At 43.4% G+C, this 15,196-nt stretch overlaps 1 protein-coding gene across 1 annotated transcript in view; it reads left to right on the top strand.

Annotated features, from left to right (window-relative positions):
- Nmrk1 (nicotinamide riboside kinase 1) overlaps positions 1 to 4,538 on the top strand; it is a 21,225-nt gene extending 16,687 nt beyond the window's left edge. The window contains exon 9 of the mRNA XM_021152398.2: positions 3,315 to 4,538. Coding sequence (XP_021008057.1) covers positions 3,315 to 3,322 — 8 coding nt within the window. The 3' untranslated portion in view covers positions 3,323 to 4,538. The remainder of the gene's footprint in view (positions 1 to 3,314) is intronic.
- The last annotated feature ends 10,658 nt before the right edge of the window (positions 4,539 to 15,196 follow it).

The following is a 15,196-nucleotide window of genomic DNA, read 5'->3' on the forward strand; positions in this document are numbered from 1 at the left end:
CAAGTCCTTTTTTATCTGCCACAAGGACCAAGATCTGGCATGTAGCAGCATGTGCTGTAAGCCCACAAGATAGTGCCTATCCATGTATGGAACTGACTCTCTCTCTCTCTCTCTCTCTCTCTCTCTCTCTCTCTCTCTCTCTCTCTCACACACACACACACACACACACACACACACACACACGCTCGCGCCTTCCTTGCCTGCATCTAGACTCTAGATTCTAGAGGTGAGTGAGAAGTGTTCACCCCAATTCTATCTTGTTTCTGTTCTGGATAGCAGATAGAGGTAAGATAATAATAACAGAAATACTAAAGGATACAAAACTTGGAAGCAGATTCACATTTCCTGCCCCCCAAGATTTATGGTAGTCTTCTGTTGCCCAAATGAGTTACTGTGCTATTAATAGTAACCTGTTACCTTTAAGTTCTTCCAGCCAGAAGCATCCTCAGCACAGCCTGTTTTAGCCCTGAGCCTCAGCTAGCTAGGGCGGCCTTTCTAACGTGTCAGATGTTGACCCTTCTGGGTTGTTTCACTTTGTGTAACTCTGTTCAGCAAATTCTTCATTATAAGAATATAGAGTCGTCATCATGACAAGGTCATCAAACTGATAGGTAAATAAAATAGATTGAGGCTTAATTATTACAACCATAAATAACCCAGAAAGGGAAGGCTATATAAAGCTATACGTGTAGTTCAGCCCTAATTCAAATCTGAAGCTTGAAGCAAAAGATAATCCTTACCGAATCTAGCTGCACCAAACAAGGCAGTCTTGACCCCAGGAGCATCCAAGCTCCTTTTAAAAGGTTTTACTTTCCTTTCATTATAAAAACACACTGATTGCAAGCATTTTTATGGAAAAGCAACATGGAAGAAATCATACCCGTGCTCACATCAAGATGCAATGAGCACACCAGGAACTCAGTTGTGATTTCTGGGCTTTAGTGTTCCGTTTTATACAGCTTTGTAGAGGTTATTGTATAATGAAGCTAAACGTCCCTGCCATTAGCAGATCAAAGGCTTAGTTATTTTTTTTTTTACATACCAAGATGAAATCTAAAACTTAGAGTTGATATTTTAGTGTAGAACCAAGATGTCCTGGAGCAGATTGCAGATAAAAGGATAAGAAATGGAAAAAAAATGAAATTTTCATTATCAAGTATTTGTATTTTCCTACACTGGATTTGAAATATAATTTCCACTCAGCAAATATTACTGTAACTATCTGCTATAATAGCCCAGTTCACATAACGTTACTGAGCCATTTGCTAATTGTTTTGGACACTTGCTGCTGTTACAAGTGTAACTATTGATACGTACCTTCTCCTGGCCCCAAATCTATATGTGTTGCAGTCTATCTTAGTGTTACCATTACTGTAATTAAATAGATGACCAAAAGCAACTTGGGGAGAAAAGGATTTATTTCACTCATAGTTACATACAACAGTTCATCATCAAAAGGAGTGAGAGCAGGAACTCATGCAGGCTAGGAACTTGGAGAAAGGAGCTGATGCAGAGGCCATGGAGGGGAGCTGTTTACTGCCTTGCTCCTTAAGGGTTGCTGGGCCTGCTTTCTTACAGAACCTGGGACCACCAGCCCAGAAACAGCCCCACCCACAATGGGCTGGGCCCTGTCCTATCAATTACTGGTTAAGAAAATGCCCTACAGCTTGCAGCTCAATCTTAAGGAGACATTCTCTCAATTGAGGTTTTCTCCTTTCAGGTAACTCTAGCTTCTGTCAAATTGACATAAAACTAGTCATGGGGTGCATCGTGCGTGCCTGCGCCTTTCTCTGCGTCTCTGATTCTCTGTTTCTCTCTCTGTCTCTCTCTCTCTCTCTCTCACACACACACACACACACACACACACACACACACACATGTTGTGCATAGTGTTGGTTTTCTTTTTTAATTACATTCTTGGAATAAGTTCTCAGAAGCATGACTCATTGGGTCAGAGAGCTGTCGCTTCTACATTTTACGTATTTCAGTAATTAAACATTTTACCTGAAAAGATACGTTTTCTCTGACAAAACTGAATAATACGAATGCATCAGGTTTTTTTCTTGAATTTCCAAACAGTTCAGCTAAGCTTCCCTCATTAATCCACTTCATTAAATGGATCAAAGGTCATGATACTTCTTCCTACGTCTAGATAACACTCAGAAACAGGAGCCATACTGCAGCCAGCTGCCCAGATGCCCTTCTGACCCTCAGAATTTACCTTTTTCTGCAGCCAAGTACCCATACCAATTGCAAATGTTATTGGGCATCTAGCCCTCCCATTTTCCGTTTCTTGCTGATTATGCACGTGTATATCACAAGCTTGGCCACCGCCAGCACCCACAACCCTCTGTCTTCACCCTCACACTCCCATAGAGCCCTTCTTCCCAGAGCATGGCCTCTGATTTTCACATAGTTTTTCTCTGCTTACTTTGGTTGTTAGCTCCGTTGGTCATTGCTGTCCTTTTTGCTGCACTGAGTTTAATCGGGGCTGAGTGAGCACGTGCAGAGAATACTTAGCAGAGCATAGACAACTAACTTACCAGTGGCTGCACCACTGCGGAGAATACCACGTCTCCCTGACACTCTTAGCTGCAATAATTCTTCAGGAGGAGTGGAGCCTCAGGAGACCCTCCTTATCATGATAGAGTGCTGACGGGCCCCATCTTGGGCAGGTCCTGTCTACAAAACCACAGCTGCAGTGAGTTCACCAGCCCAACAGCCATTTCAAAACCAAAAGATAGTGTTCCACATCCTCCCCACCCCCATATTTTGGCTCTTTAATTCCTTCTGCCTCTTCTTCTACAGTGTTCTCTGAGCCTCAGGAGGTACTCTCTAGCTATGTCTTATTTATAGCTGAGTGCTCAGTAGTTGCTTATTCTCAGCACTCGAGCCCGTTATGAGCCTTCGTTAACTGTTGAGGGTGTTTCTTCAGATAGGCTTAAAATTTGATGCAAGTATTAAAACAAGAGGATTTCATCCAATGTTGTTCTTTGTGGACAAAGCAGAATTTTTGCCTCAAAAATCCTTGTAAAATTAACATTCTTGGCCTGGTGAGATGGCTCAGTGGTTAAGAGCACTGACTGCTCTTCCGGAGGTCATGAGTTCAAAGCCCAGCAACCACATGTTGGCTCACAACCATTCGTAATGAGAAACAAATAAAAAAAACCTATGGGCCAGAGTGAGCAGGACCTGGAGCAAAAGGGAGAAGGGAAGGGGGAAAAAATTAACATTCTTGGGTTTACAGTTTTAGATGAGATGATCTAATCAAATAAGACTTGCAATGCTCGTATTTTTTTCTCTGTATTTCTAAGGTTTGTGATACCACCACACAGATGGAGTTCAGCAAGTTCCCGGGACGGATTCAGATACTTGAAGGGCTATTCTGAAGGACATTTACAGGGATGCAGTATGTCCCGCAGGACAGTGGCAGCTCGTCTGTATGTTCACTTTTGTGCCACTTTCCCCAACATCCAGAGCCATGTGTGCCCATGCCGTCAGACAGAAACACCTGAAAGCAAGAATGGCTTGAACTCACCCTGCAGGAGGCACAGCACAGTTCAGGCACAGAGGGTCAGTTCCCCTATAGGAACAAAAGCCAAGAGCTCCTGACTGTTACCTAGCACCAAAAGACCATTGTCGTCTAGGCCAACAATGAGTGCTATGCTGTGTGTGCTTCTGCGTTTGTGTGTATAGTTGCGTGTCCAAGTTTGTTTGTATATTTCTGTATGTATACATATACTCCAAGACTACAAAATGAACCTTGTATACTACACAGAATGGTTTTTTCCAGTTTTCATTTTGTTTGTATTGATTATAATATATAATTTGAAAAATTGTCTCATAGTAATGCAGCCACACACACACACACACACCTGCAACCAGCAGCATTACCCAAAGTAATGGTCTCACATTGACTGAGTCAGCAGTTTACTGCAGAGCCTGGAGACTTTGTGCTTGTAGCCATAGGTTCACTTGTATTTGTTAAATACTGTGTGTCTCTGTGAGATTTTTTTTTATATCGATAGAAGTGTTTGTTAGGGAGCTGGTGAGATGGCTCAGCGGTTAAGAGCGCCGACTGCTCTTCCAAAGGTCCTGAGTTCAAATCCCAGCAACCACATGGTGGCTCACAACCATCCGTAATGAGATCTGATGCCCTCTTCTGGAGTGTCTGAAGACAGCTACAGTGTACTGACAAATAATACATGAATAAATAAGTATTAAATAAATGAGAAAGATTGTTATCTTAAAAAAAAAAGAAGAAGTGTTTGGTAGGTTTTACTTGGTTTACTGAAGCTAACACTCTGAATACAGAATCATATAGTTTCTTCAATCATATATGAAACCAGGGCCTTTCTTAGAAAAGCACAGGCAGATGTGAGTTGGGGGATTTCTTAGTGCCTCGTTCAATGTGGGAGTTAAAATTATTAATATATCTAGAGCAGCCCTAATTCAAATATGAAGATTGTTTATTAATAATAAAAATAATTGACCATGATCTTCTCAATTCATACAAAATATACTGTTACATTGCCTCATTTGGTCAGTTGTCATTATTTGTTTATTTCTAACACTCATTCATAAGTAGTGAGTGTTTGGGTTGTATACAACATAAAAAACAAACAAAGCCTTGGCCCCAATTACCAGCTACACACATGGTTTTGGCCAAGCTGTTTAAAGTACTGATTTTAATTATCCTTAATTAAAGGGCGAGTCTCAGGATCTACCCTGTGGCCTTTAAGGTCCTCTCTGATCTACCTTCTTTGGCCTCGGTCCCTGTCAGAACTGGGCCATATGGTCACTTCTCAGTGTGTGGGGGCCCGGGCAGAGGACAGCGTAATGACAAGTTCATGCCAGTCTTGACTCAGCATTACCTTGGCATGTTGCCACAGGACAAAGCAAGAAAGGTTGGTGAAGTAGGAATGGAAAATGTCTGTCACAGCTTCTGATTGCTTCCTTCCCTAATGTCTGTCAAAATTGAGTGGCTATCATTTGTGTTGTTATTATCATAGTGGATTTCGTTGTCTTTAGGATGAATATATATATATATATATATATATATATATATATATATATATAGAGAGAGAGAGAGAGAGAGAGAGCCTGGCCTGGAGATCTCTATGTAGACCAATCTCGCCTCAAACTCACAGATATCCACCTGCCTCTGCCACCTGAGTGTGGGGATTAAAGGTGTGCGCCACCTCGCCCTCCTGTAATATGCATTTTTATGTAGATAGGTTGTACATCTCATGTATACCGTTTGTTCAGACTTCCTTTTAAGCATGTCTGAGCCGTCCCCTCCCCCTCGTCACTGCTTGATAGAGATTCATTGTACTGGACTTTTTGCTCGGTTTCAGCATTTGAAGATAAATAAGGAGAGAAGGGTTGCCTTCTGAGGGAGTGCAGCGAGCGAGGCTCTGAACAGCAAAGGCTAGAAACGGAAACCCTGGACTACCACGCTTGAAAAAACTACCGTCTTTTGCTTACTACTGCCAGTAAAAAATAAGTCCGACATTTAAAATAGAACAGTCCCAGTGCTTTGTGTCTGTAGGTGCTGTTTCAGATTACAGTTGCCCTTTATCAATGATCGTACTGAATCCAGAAATGTATAGGGAGCAGGTGTCTGGCTCACTGTGTCGTGGCAAGGAGCAAGTCTGCCAAAGTCTGCACCTTTTCCACCCCTTTAGGATGTGCTGCCTGAAGACTTGTACTTAATATTAAACATGGCAGAAGACTGAAAAGGCGAGACTGGGGCTGGAGAAGCAGCTCAGCTGTTAAAGGCTGCCAACCAGAAGTGCTCGTTATGTAAGCATGAAAGTTAGGGTTCCCAGTACTGGCATTAAAAAAATCCTGGATCAACAGAGCTCACCTGCATTCCAAGGGCTGAGGAGGCACAGATAAGAGGATCCCAGGGGTTCGTTCACTGGTCTGACACATGAACTGAATTGACAAGCTCTGGGTTCAGTGAGAAACACTGTCTCAAAAAGTAAGATGGGAAGCAATAAAGAGAGATGCCCAAAGTCAAACTCTGACCTTTGCATCCAAGTGTGTATTCATGTGCATGTGTATGCACACAAACACATGGACATACGTGATACAGACACACACACATACAAGACAAGACTACTGGAGTAAAGGTTGAGTAAAGACTGCATTAAGATGTACAGTCTTTTGCCAGGAATGAGATGAAAGGTTCACTTTTTTTTCTCTTTTTTTTTATTGGGTATTTATTTCATTTACATTTCCAGTGCTATCCCAAAAGTCCCCCACACGCTCCCCTACCCACTCCCACTTCTTGGCCCTGGCGTTCCCCTGTACTGAGGCATATAAAGTTTGCACGACCAATGGGCCTCTCTTTCCACTGATGGCCGACTAGGCCATCTTCTGATTCATATGCAGCTAGAGACACGAGCTCCAGGGGATACTGGTTAGTTCATATTGTTGTTCCACCTATAGGGTTGCAGATCCCTTTAGCTCCTTGGGTACTTTCTCTAGCTCTTCCATTGGGGGCCCTGTGATCCATCCAATAGCTGACTGTGAGCATCCACTTCTGTGTTTGCTAGGCCCCGGCATCGTCTCACAAGAGACAGCTATATCTGGGTAAAGGTTCACTTTTTTAAGCACCAGCTTACTTTTTAAGGGTAGGCATGTACAGCACTTAGAATCATGTTAAAATTTTACCTTCTGTCCCAGTTCTGTTTCTCAGTATGGACAATGAAACCAGAGCTAATGAGCTAGCCTATCTACCTAGCATATCTATCTAGTGGCAGGATCAGGCCCAGGCTACAACCCCACAGTACCCGGGCACAGACACATAGATTTTTCCATTTTAGTGCAAAGAACCACAGAGAACTAGCCTGCTAAAATAAACCACCTCTCCCTCCCTGGAAAGGAAGAAAGCAGGGGCCCTGGGAAGGCAAAAGCTGTGTCAGGGGAAGATGAAGCGTTCAGTTCTGGAGCTTTGGAGTCTAGTCAGGGAAGCAAGCCATCTCATGAGGTTAGTCACAGGGCAAGGCGCAGTGAGGAGCTCCACGGTGCTGACTGCGCTGCCCTTGGGTTTATGGCACCAGCTGACCCTTCAGTAGGCATGCAGTGGAGCGAAGTGAGGGAAACGTAGAGATGAGATGGATATAGACATTGCTCATCATGTCTGTGTACGTACAGAAACTTAGTAAAGGGTAGCTTAGAAAATCTAGTCTGGAGAGCTTGTCCTAGACACAACATCAGAAGCTGGGTGTCACTGAAGTGAACGCATCTGATGTGTTTGTGTCCATAGATCCAGATGCTAAACAAGTTGAAACTGAGTGAAGAAATCTCTGGGCTTTTATTCCTTTAAAGTGTTCTCTCTCTCTCTCTCTCTCTCTCTCTCTCTCTCTCTCACACACACACACACACACACACACACACACACACACACACACACACACACACACACACACTTCTGAAACTTGACTTGTCCCTTCCCTGTAGTATATCTGAGAATTGTTTGAAAGATTGGCTAAAAATAGAATACCAGTCCCCACCTCGAACTTCTGATTCTGTAGAGTGCAGCAGGGCCCTATCACTGACATAACACATTTCTAGTTGGTGGTGACATCAATATCCAAGGGAGGACCCTTTCAGTTACTGTTCTGTAGTCAGCAGACACCAGCTCCACACACCCAATAGCTCACACTGAACCTGTGTGAACACGAAAAGCCAGCAATCATCTGTAGTAGTTGTTGGAGAAATGGCAGGAAGAAAGGGTTTTGTTCCTAGGGTGTGCTGGCCAAGGTTATGCAGCAGACGTACCCTCCCACACCTACCCCTGTGTCCAGATCCTATGCACAGGGCAGGCAGGCAGCTGTGATTCTTTCACCCCACTACTGGGGGTGTGGAAACTCCAGTAGACAGACAAAACTCAGAGACGCTAGACTGCATTTACCCTGCACCGCTGTCAGGTGTTAGGCTCAAGAGAAGCACCAATATACAGCTTAGGGGGAGGGAAAACTCAGCCTAAGATGTGGGAGGCCGAAGCTGGGGGTTCCCTGACTTCTGTGTGTCCAATTGCCACTGGAAACAGCGCAGAAGAGTTTGGAATGGAGTCTGGGGTCCATAAGCCCGTGACAAGGAGCCTATGGCAGGGGGCTCCCAAACTCCCGAACATCCAGACACTGCTGGAAGTCAGAACAAAACAGAAAATATGGGGGGTGGGGGAGGGATGATGATGGGGAACTCCAGCTTAGCTCAGAGATGGCGAGTTCAGGAGCACAAGGGAGCCTTCTACAGGAGACTTATACAGAAGCTCCGTAGACAAAGGCTTCCTCTGTGCTCCCCGGAGCAGTTCTTGATGAAAGAGACAGTCCTTGGTTCCAAACTGTTTATTGATTGTTCATTGTGGAAAATGGGTGCATAACACCTCCTAGGCCAGAGATTAAATACCTTTTGCAGGGAGGAATGTCCGAGAAGGGACACTTATTGCCTAAACCTTCAGGGCCTCTAGATACCTCATTAACATAAAGAACTCTGTTCTAACCTACATTCCTATGTTGTGAGTGTGGTCATGTGACAGGACCTGGTCGGAAGCAGGTGAAGCTCCTACCGTCCTCTCAGAGGTCCCCTCTCAGAGGTTCCGGGGCTATCAACCTGCTCAACCTTTCCAAGTTTCCTGGTATAGTTCACTGTCCCATCGGCAGCAGCCTCCAGAGGCCAGCAGCTGTAGGAGGCTAGAGTACCTCTAGAGAGGGTGGACTTCCTCGACACTCTAGAGGATGAACCTCTAGCGAATGCTCCAGCATAACCTCTCAGTCAGTGAGCAGTGGCAGTGCCTTCTCCAAGGCCTGGCCAACCTTGGTGCAGAGGGAGGAAGGCAGAAAAGATGCCTTGGGTGCCTTCTTAGCCCTACAAGATGCCGCAGTCTCTCTTGTGTCTTCTGTATAGTTCTTTATGCTTGTTACCTGCCCCAATCCTTTGTTTTTTATTTATATAACAAATATCTACTCCTATTTATGACGTTATGTGTATATCCTATTGCTTACATTTTACCTCCTTTAAACATATAGGTATATTTCAAACATTTCGTGCATTCATGTATTGTACCTGCTATTATATAAATATAGTTATTAGATTTTTTTTTTTTTTTTTGGTTTTTCAAGACAAGGTTTCTCTGTATAGCCCTGGCTGTCCTGGAACTCACTTTGTAGACCAGGCTGGCCTCAAATTTAGAAATCTGCCTGCCTTGCCTCCGAGTGCTGGGATTAAGGGTGTGTGCCACCATGCCCGGCTAATTATTAGATTTTAAAGTAATTATTGACTTCATTTAAGTAATCTATTCAATTCTTCATATGTTAGTTTCTAGGCTTCATTACTTGGCCTCTCTGCCAGTTAGTTTCCAACTAATCCAACTATTGGGCACATTGTCCAACTGGTTGTAGAAGATGGATTTGAGAAACAATGTGTCTTTTTTTCCTGTATTTTTTTTAATGTGCCATTTCTTATTTCTGAGATATGCATACGATGTTAGGGTACATTGTGTGCAGGTGTGTCTCTGTATATTCAATGGTGAATTCTATACTGGCAGAAAGTTAAATACTAGCTATGTCTTGGTATTGTTATTTCTATGGCCCATCACTGGTCTCATACTTTGTAAATATTTGTTCCTTCCTCACCTGCCTAAGACAATCTAGAATTGTCTCTGATTGGCTTTAATAATGATCTGAAGGACAATAGCTGGGCAGGAAGTGGAAGTGGAACTTCCTGGCAGAGACAGGGACTCTGGGAGGAGACTTGAGATGCAGGAGAATCATGAAGCAGACACAGAGGTGAAGGTTAGGAGCCTCATCCTAACTACCTGGAAGCCAGTGTCTGCTAGCAGCCTTCAGATGAAGATGTAGAACTCTCAGCTCCCCCTGGATGCTGCCACGCTCCCACCAGGATGATAATGGACTAAACCTCTGAACCTGTAAGCTAACCCCAATTAAATTTTGTTCTTATAAGAGTTGCCTTGGCGGCTGGAGAGATGGCTCAGCAGTTAAGAGCACCGACTGTTCTTCAGAAGGTCCTGAGTTCAAATCCCAGCAACCACATGGTGGCTCACAACCATCCTGAATGACATCTGACTTCCTCTTCTGGTGTATCTGAAGACAGCTACAATGTACTTACATAAAATAAATAAATAAATCTTAAAAAAAAAAAAAAAAGAGTTGCCTTGGTCATGCTGTTTGTTGACAGCAGTAAAAACCTAAGACAGTGCCATTATTTATATTGCTAGGGGTCCAAGATAGTCCAGCTATAATATCCCATATACCCATAAAGAAAAATAAATGTGTTACCCTATCAGGAGTGTCCCAGTCAGAGCTGAGATGTGGATCTCTGGCAGAGACGTTGCCTAGTTTACAGAGTCCCTAGGCCTACCCATCAATAAACCGACCAATCGATCAGTGTGCCACAGACTGCAATCCTGGGATCTTGTACTTTCATACATTTTCACATCAGATATCTGGTGGGTTTTCTTCCTATATCTCGGATGCTCTCCACGTGACACTACAGCCTCATGGGTAAAAGTGAGAGACTGGATTTTTTGAGTCTAATATTTTAGGTCACTTTTAAAATATGTCTTGCCTTTTAAACATACCCTACCATCCATTTGTTTGAAGATAATATGGATTTTCTTAACACTTCAAAGTGACCATGAAAAAAATCATTAGCCAATAAAGTCCTTTCCAACAGTGATGCTGTCACAACATTTGTTAAAGATTCGAAGTCTGCTGAGAGTTTTGTTTATTACATAAGCATACAGACATCTACATAAAACCTGAAAATTTACAATAATACTCATTATTGAGCATTTAACCATATCTAGATGCAGTGTCAAATGCTAGTAGGAAAATATACTTCCTTATGTGAAGGCATACACATATTGGGGTGGGTCAGGAGGATCAAGGGTTCAAGGCCAGCCTTACCTACATACTAAATTTGAGATCAGCCTAGGATCAAACTCTTAAAAAGGAATATTCAACAACAAAAAAATGAAAAATAGGAAAATGAAAACAAAATTCCAATTTAACTGGTAGCAGTGCTGGTAATCCTGGCATTCAGAAGACTGATGCAGGAGAATTGCCAGTTCCATTTGGGCCTGGGCTGTGCTGTGATATCTTACCTACCTCAAAAACGTCACAAAAGGAAGAGTGGGAAGAAACATGCTATAAACCCTGGGAACAGGAAAGACAGGTTTGGCTGTCCCTGCCCCTTCAGGGTTGGCTGTCCCTGCCCCTTCAGGGTTGGCTGACTCAGCCAAGGACTATCCAGTTCTCTTTGGCACCGGTTGACTTGGAAGTCTCCCCTGAGTAGAGCAGTTTAGATCCTGTAAGTGAGGTTAACCTGTGCAAACATCACCAGGCTTTCTGTCCTCAGCACTGCTGGCATTTGAGGCTAGAGTGGTAGGTCATCTGTAGAGGGGTGTTCTAAGAGTGCTTACAATCATCCCTGCCTTCGAGTGCACCCTGAGTTGTAACAACTAACTCATTAGTGTTTCCCATTGCCTGTGTCCCCTGGGGGCAAAACCATTCCCCACTTGAAAACAGCTGGTAAGGAAGCAAAATAACTTTGGGGGACAGAGATGCAAATAACTTTCTGGCAGAGACAATAACCCTACAAGCTTCAGGTTATTGTTCTGTTTAGGTCCAGATTATATCGAAGTGATGTTATTCCAGTACTCTGCTTACAGACACCACAAATACTGTCTCCAGGTCTCTTTGAGACAGTCTTACAGTCTTGCCAGCTTATTAATATCTTAAATGAATCTTTGGGACCTGCTTACTTTACATTCTGTAAGTCGCATGTTTAGCTGTATCAAATGTAACATGCGTTATTTAATGTTTAAGCAACCATATAATTATGAGACCGTGGATGGTACAATAAATACCCAAAGTCATGCTTCCAACACTCACAGGTTGGGAACCCAGCTTTATGTTTCAAGTAGTGACACTTTGGCCTGAACCTCAGAGATCTGTCTGCCTCTGCCTCCCAAGTACAGGGATTAAAGGTGTGCACCACCCCCACCTGATTAAGTAGTGGCACTCTTAGCCACTGTCTTAAGAGGCCAGCCCAGTCCTTTGAGGTTTCAAAAGCTGGCACCAGGCCCTATCTCTTCCTCCCTCCCTTCTTCACCCCTCCCCACCCCCCACCCCGCCTGAGGACCAAGATGTTGCTCTCAGCTACTGATCCAGAGCCATGCATACTGCCATGATGATAATGGGCTAAGCCTCTGAAACTGTAAATAAGGCCCCCAGTTAAATGCTTTCTTGCATAAGAGTTGCCTTGATCATGGTGTCTCTTCACAGCAATAGAACATGACTAAGACACCCAGCTTCCTGAACCCACCTGTCAATTTTACCAGCACCATCCTTAGCTGTCCATTTTGTACAGTATTAAAAGCTTCATAGTTAAAAATCTAAGAAGAACTCCTAGAGACACTGTTCTTTTTAGCTCATACAGTCTTTTTTAAAATATATATTTGTTTAATTTATGTATATGGGTACACTGTAGCTGTCCACAGACCAGAAGAGGCCATTGGATCTCATTACAGATGGTTGTGAACCACCATGTGGTTGCTTAGAATTGAACTCAGGACCCCTGGAAGAGCAGCCAGGGGGACAACTGAGCAAGCTCTCCAGCCCCCACCTTCAATTTTTTCTTTAATATTCTGTGTTCATCATTGTAATAGGACAGAAGCCACCTGAAAGAAAAATTAACATTTATATAGGATCATCTCCGATTAAATTAACGCACATGGTAAGTCACAGATCACACGAAGAAGTAATGTTTATTTGGTGCAGTTGACAACCACAATTCACTTCACATTCCGATGGACTTGGAAGTTAGAAGAGTAACTAACCAGCTGGAGCCATCAATAGAGATGGTGTGGAGTACCTGAAAATGACCTTCTTCAATGAAATGCAAGAAGGAAGTGAGTAGAAATTGCATGGAACAAAGAAAGAAAACCCGTGTTTGCACTTACCTTTGGAGCTTGAGCACACTTGTGCTGTTTCTCTCTCCAAGCCTAGGGAACTGAATTTCCCACAAAGTTGAAATTATTCTGCTGTGCATGATGCAATTGATTACGGCTTGATATAAAGTATCCTCAGATGCCTGGCACCTGGTGAGTGCTCGCTATTATTAGATCCATCTTTCAATCCCCACCCTCTTGACTCCATCCTCCAGACCTAAAACTGTTCCCAAGATCAAATAACAGGTTATGAAATCATCTGGGAAGGGCTTAAGAGGCCCAGCAAATGCTAAAGCTGGTAAACCTTTATTAGACAGATCTAAGCCTGTCATGGTGGCTGAGTGAGTCACTTAGATCCCTTGGGGTTTTAAAATTGGGATTCCTTCCCCCTTCAAAGTTTCTCTTGATACTCATTTTAATCAGTTTCATTCTGTAAAACCTGAGTGGGTGTGGTGAACAGTATATTTTTTTCTAAAAATGTGAGACAGTCTGAGACTAGTCCTCAGCCTTGGCAGGGAGTATCCAACCTGTGAGCTCTATCCCTCCTCCTACTCAAGGGAAGCTTAGAGCCAGTCATGCTATTCTCTCAAGCTGCCTCTGCGTTATATTCTTAGACTGCTCATTCTGAAGAAAATCACTCTATCTATCCTGCGCAGAGGGCTGTGTGGCAAAGTAGCAGGACCATCAGTGTGTCAAGAGCCAGTGCCACTCCATCACCTAGAACACGGTGCCATCTTGCCCGTGGGCCCTCCAAACCTAGTCAAGCCATTACCTGAAGCTAGGATGATGTCCAAACCTAGCCAAGCCTTCAAGCATCATTGAAAGCCAAGATGATGTCTTGGCTTTAACATAAGGGACCCTGACGTAGAATCAACAATTTAACCACTCCTAAAATCCTGGTCCCACCCAACTTTAAAGATGACTGTGTTTTGGTTGCTAAGCTTTGAGTAATTCACCATGCAGCAAAATAATAACACAACCCACTCCAGATTGCTGGCTAAAGCTGCTTTGAATTTCTGCCTCCCCCAGCCAAAGAGATTTTGAAGAACATCTGAATAATATTAAAATCATTTGGGATGGGTCTTGGCCATCAATAGAGTTTAAAACTGGTGATAATGGTGTGGAGCTAGTTGAAAACCTCTACTTCCATTGGGATTATAGATATTAACCATATAACTATACAACACTGGCTTCAAATCAGCTAATAATCTTTCCACGGTTCATTATGAGGGTCAGGACCAGCTTACAGGGGTAGACATCTTTAAGGGGCAGACTTCTCCCACACTAAGAAGAACAGTGTGTTTCCCTTCTATCTCTCTAAGAAAGAGACAGCCAAGAAAGGTTCCTTTTCATTTCCTTGCTGTTAGGTTTCCCTCTTTGCTTTCCTGTCCTGGGTGCTTGGCATGGATGCCTCATTGGCCAGGGAACAAGTTACAACTACTCCCATCATGCTCTCCTGCCCATCACCCTAACTGCTGACTCACTCAGACGTGCTAAGCCTTTGAAGCAGCACTGGCAGCACTTTTCAAGTGTTTGTTGGTGAACGTTCCTTTTTGTGCTGAGGATAGTGACATGCTTGGCTTCTCTCTCATCCTCCTCAGCCCATGCACTCCAAAGAGAGTGAACGCCCCAAACTGCAACTAGGAAATAAGTTGGCAGAAGGCATCTTTCTCTCTCTCTGTCTCTCTGTCTCTGTCTCTCTCTCTCTGTCTCTCTCTCTCTCTCTCTCTCTCTCTCTGGTCTGTTTCATGAACAGGCAAGCAGCTTTTTGTAACACTAACACTCTAGCAAACTATTACTGGTTTTTAATTTTACTGTGAGGATCTTGACTCCCAGTGGAGTTGATCTACCTAACATCCCAGTTTCCTAGGAATCCTCCTCAGTTCCTGTCTTTTCACCCACAGAAACTTTCACACATCCTTTTATTTTTACCTTCGAAGTCTCATCATATTCCAACTTTTACCCCTGTCCTCCAGCCTTTGTCCAGGTGACCATCATTTATCTCATCTCTCACTTAATCAATACCAACAGCCTCTTAACAAATATTTCCAATGATAATCTTCTGCCGGGTAGTGCTAATGGCAAGATTTTTGTTAATATATTGTGTGTTGTGCTTCTTGCTTGTTTATGCCCTCTCCTATACTCAGTGGGGAGGTTGTTGATTCTTGTAATGCAGTTGCTGAAAATGGATACCTTCAGTCTAATAATGAG

Source organism: Mus caroli, chromosome 19, assembly GCF_900094665.2.
Source record: "Mus caroli chromosome 19, CAROLI_EIJ_v1.1, whole genome shotgun sequence".
Taxonomy (NCBI): Eukaryota; Metazoa; Chordata; class Mammalia; order Rodentia; family Muridae; genus Mus; species Mus caroli.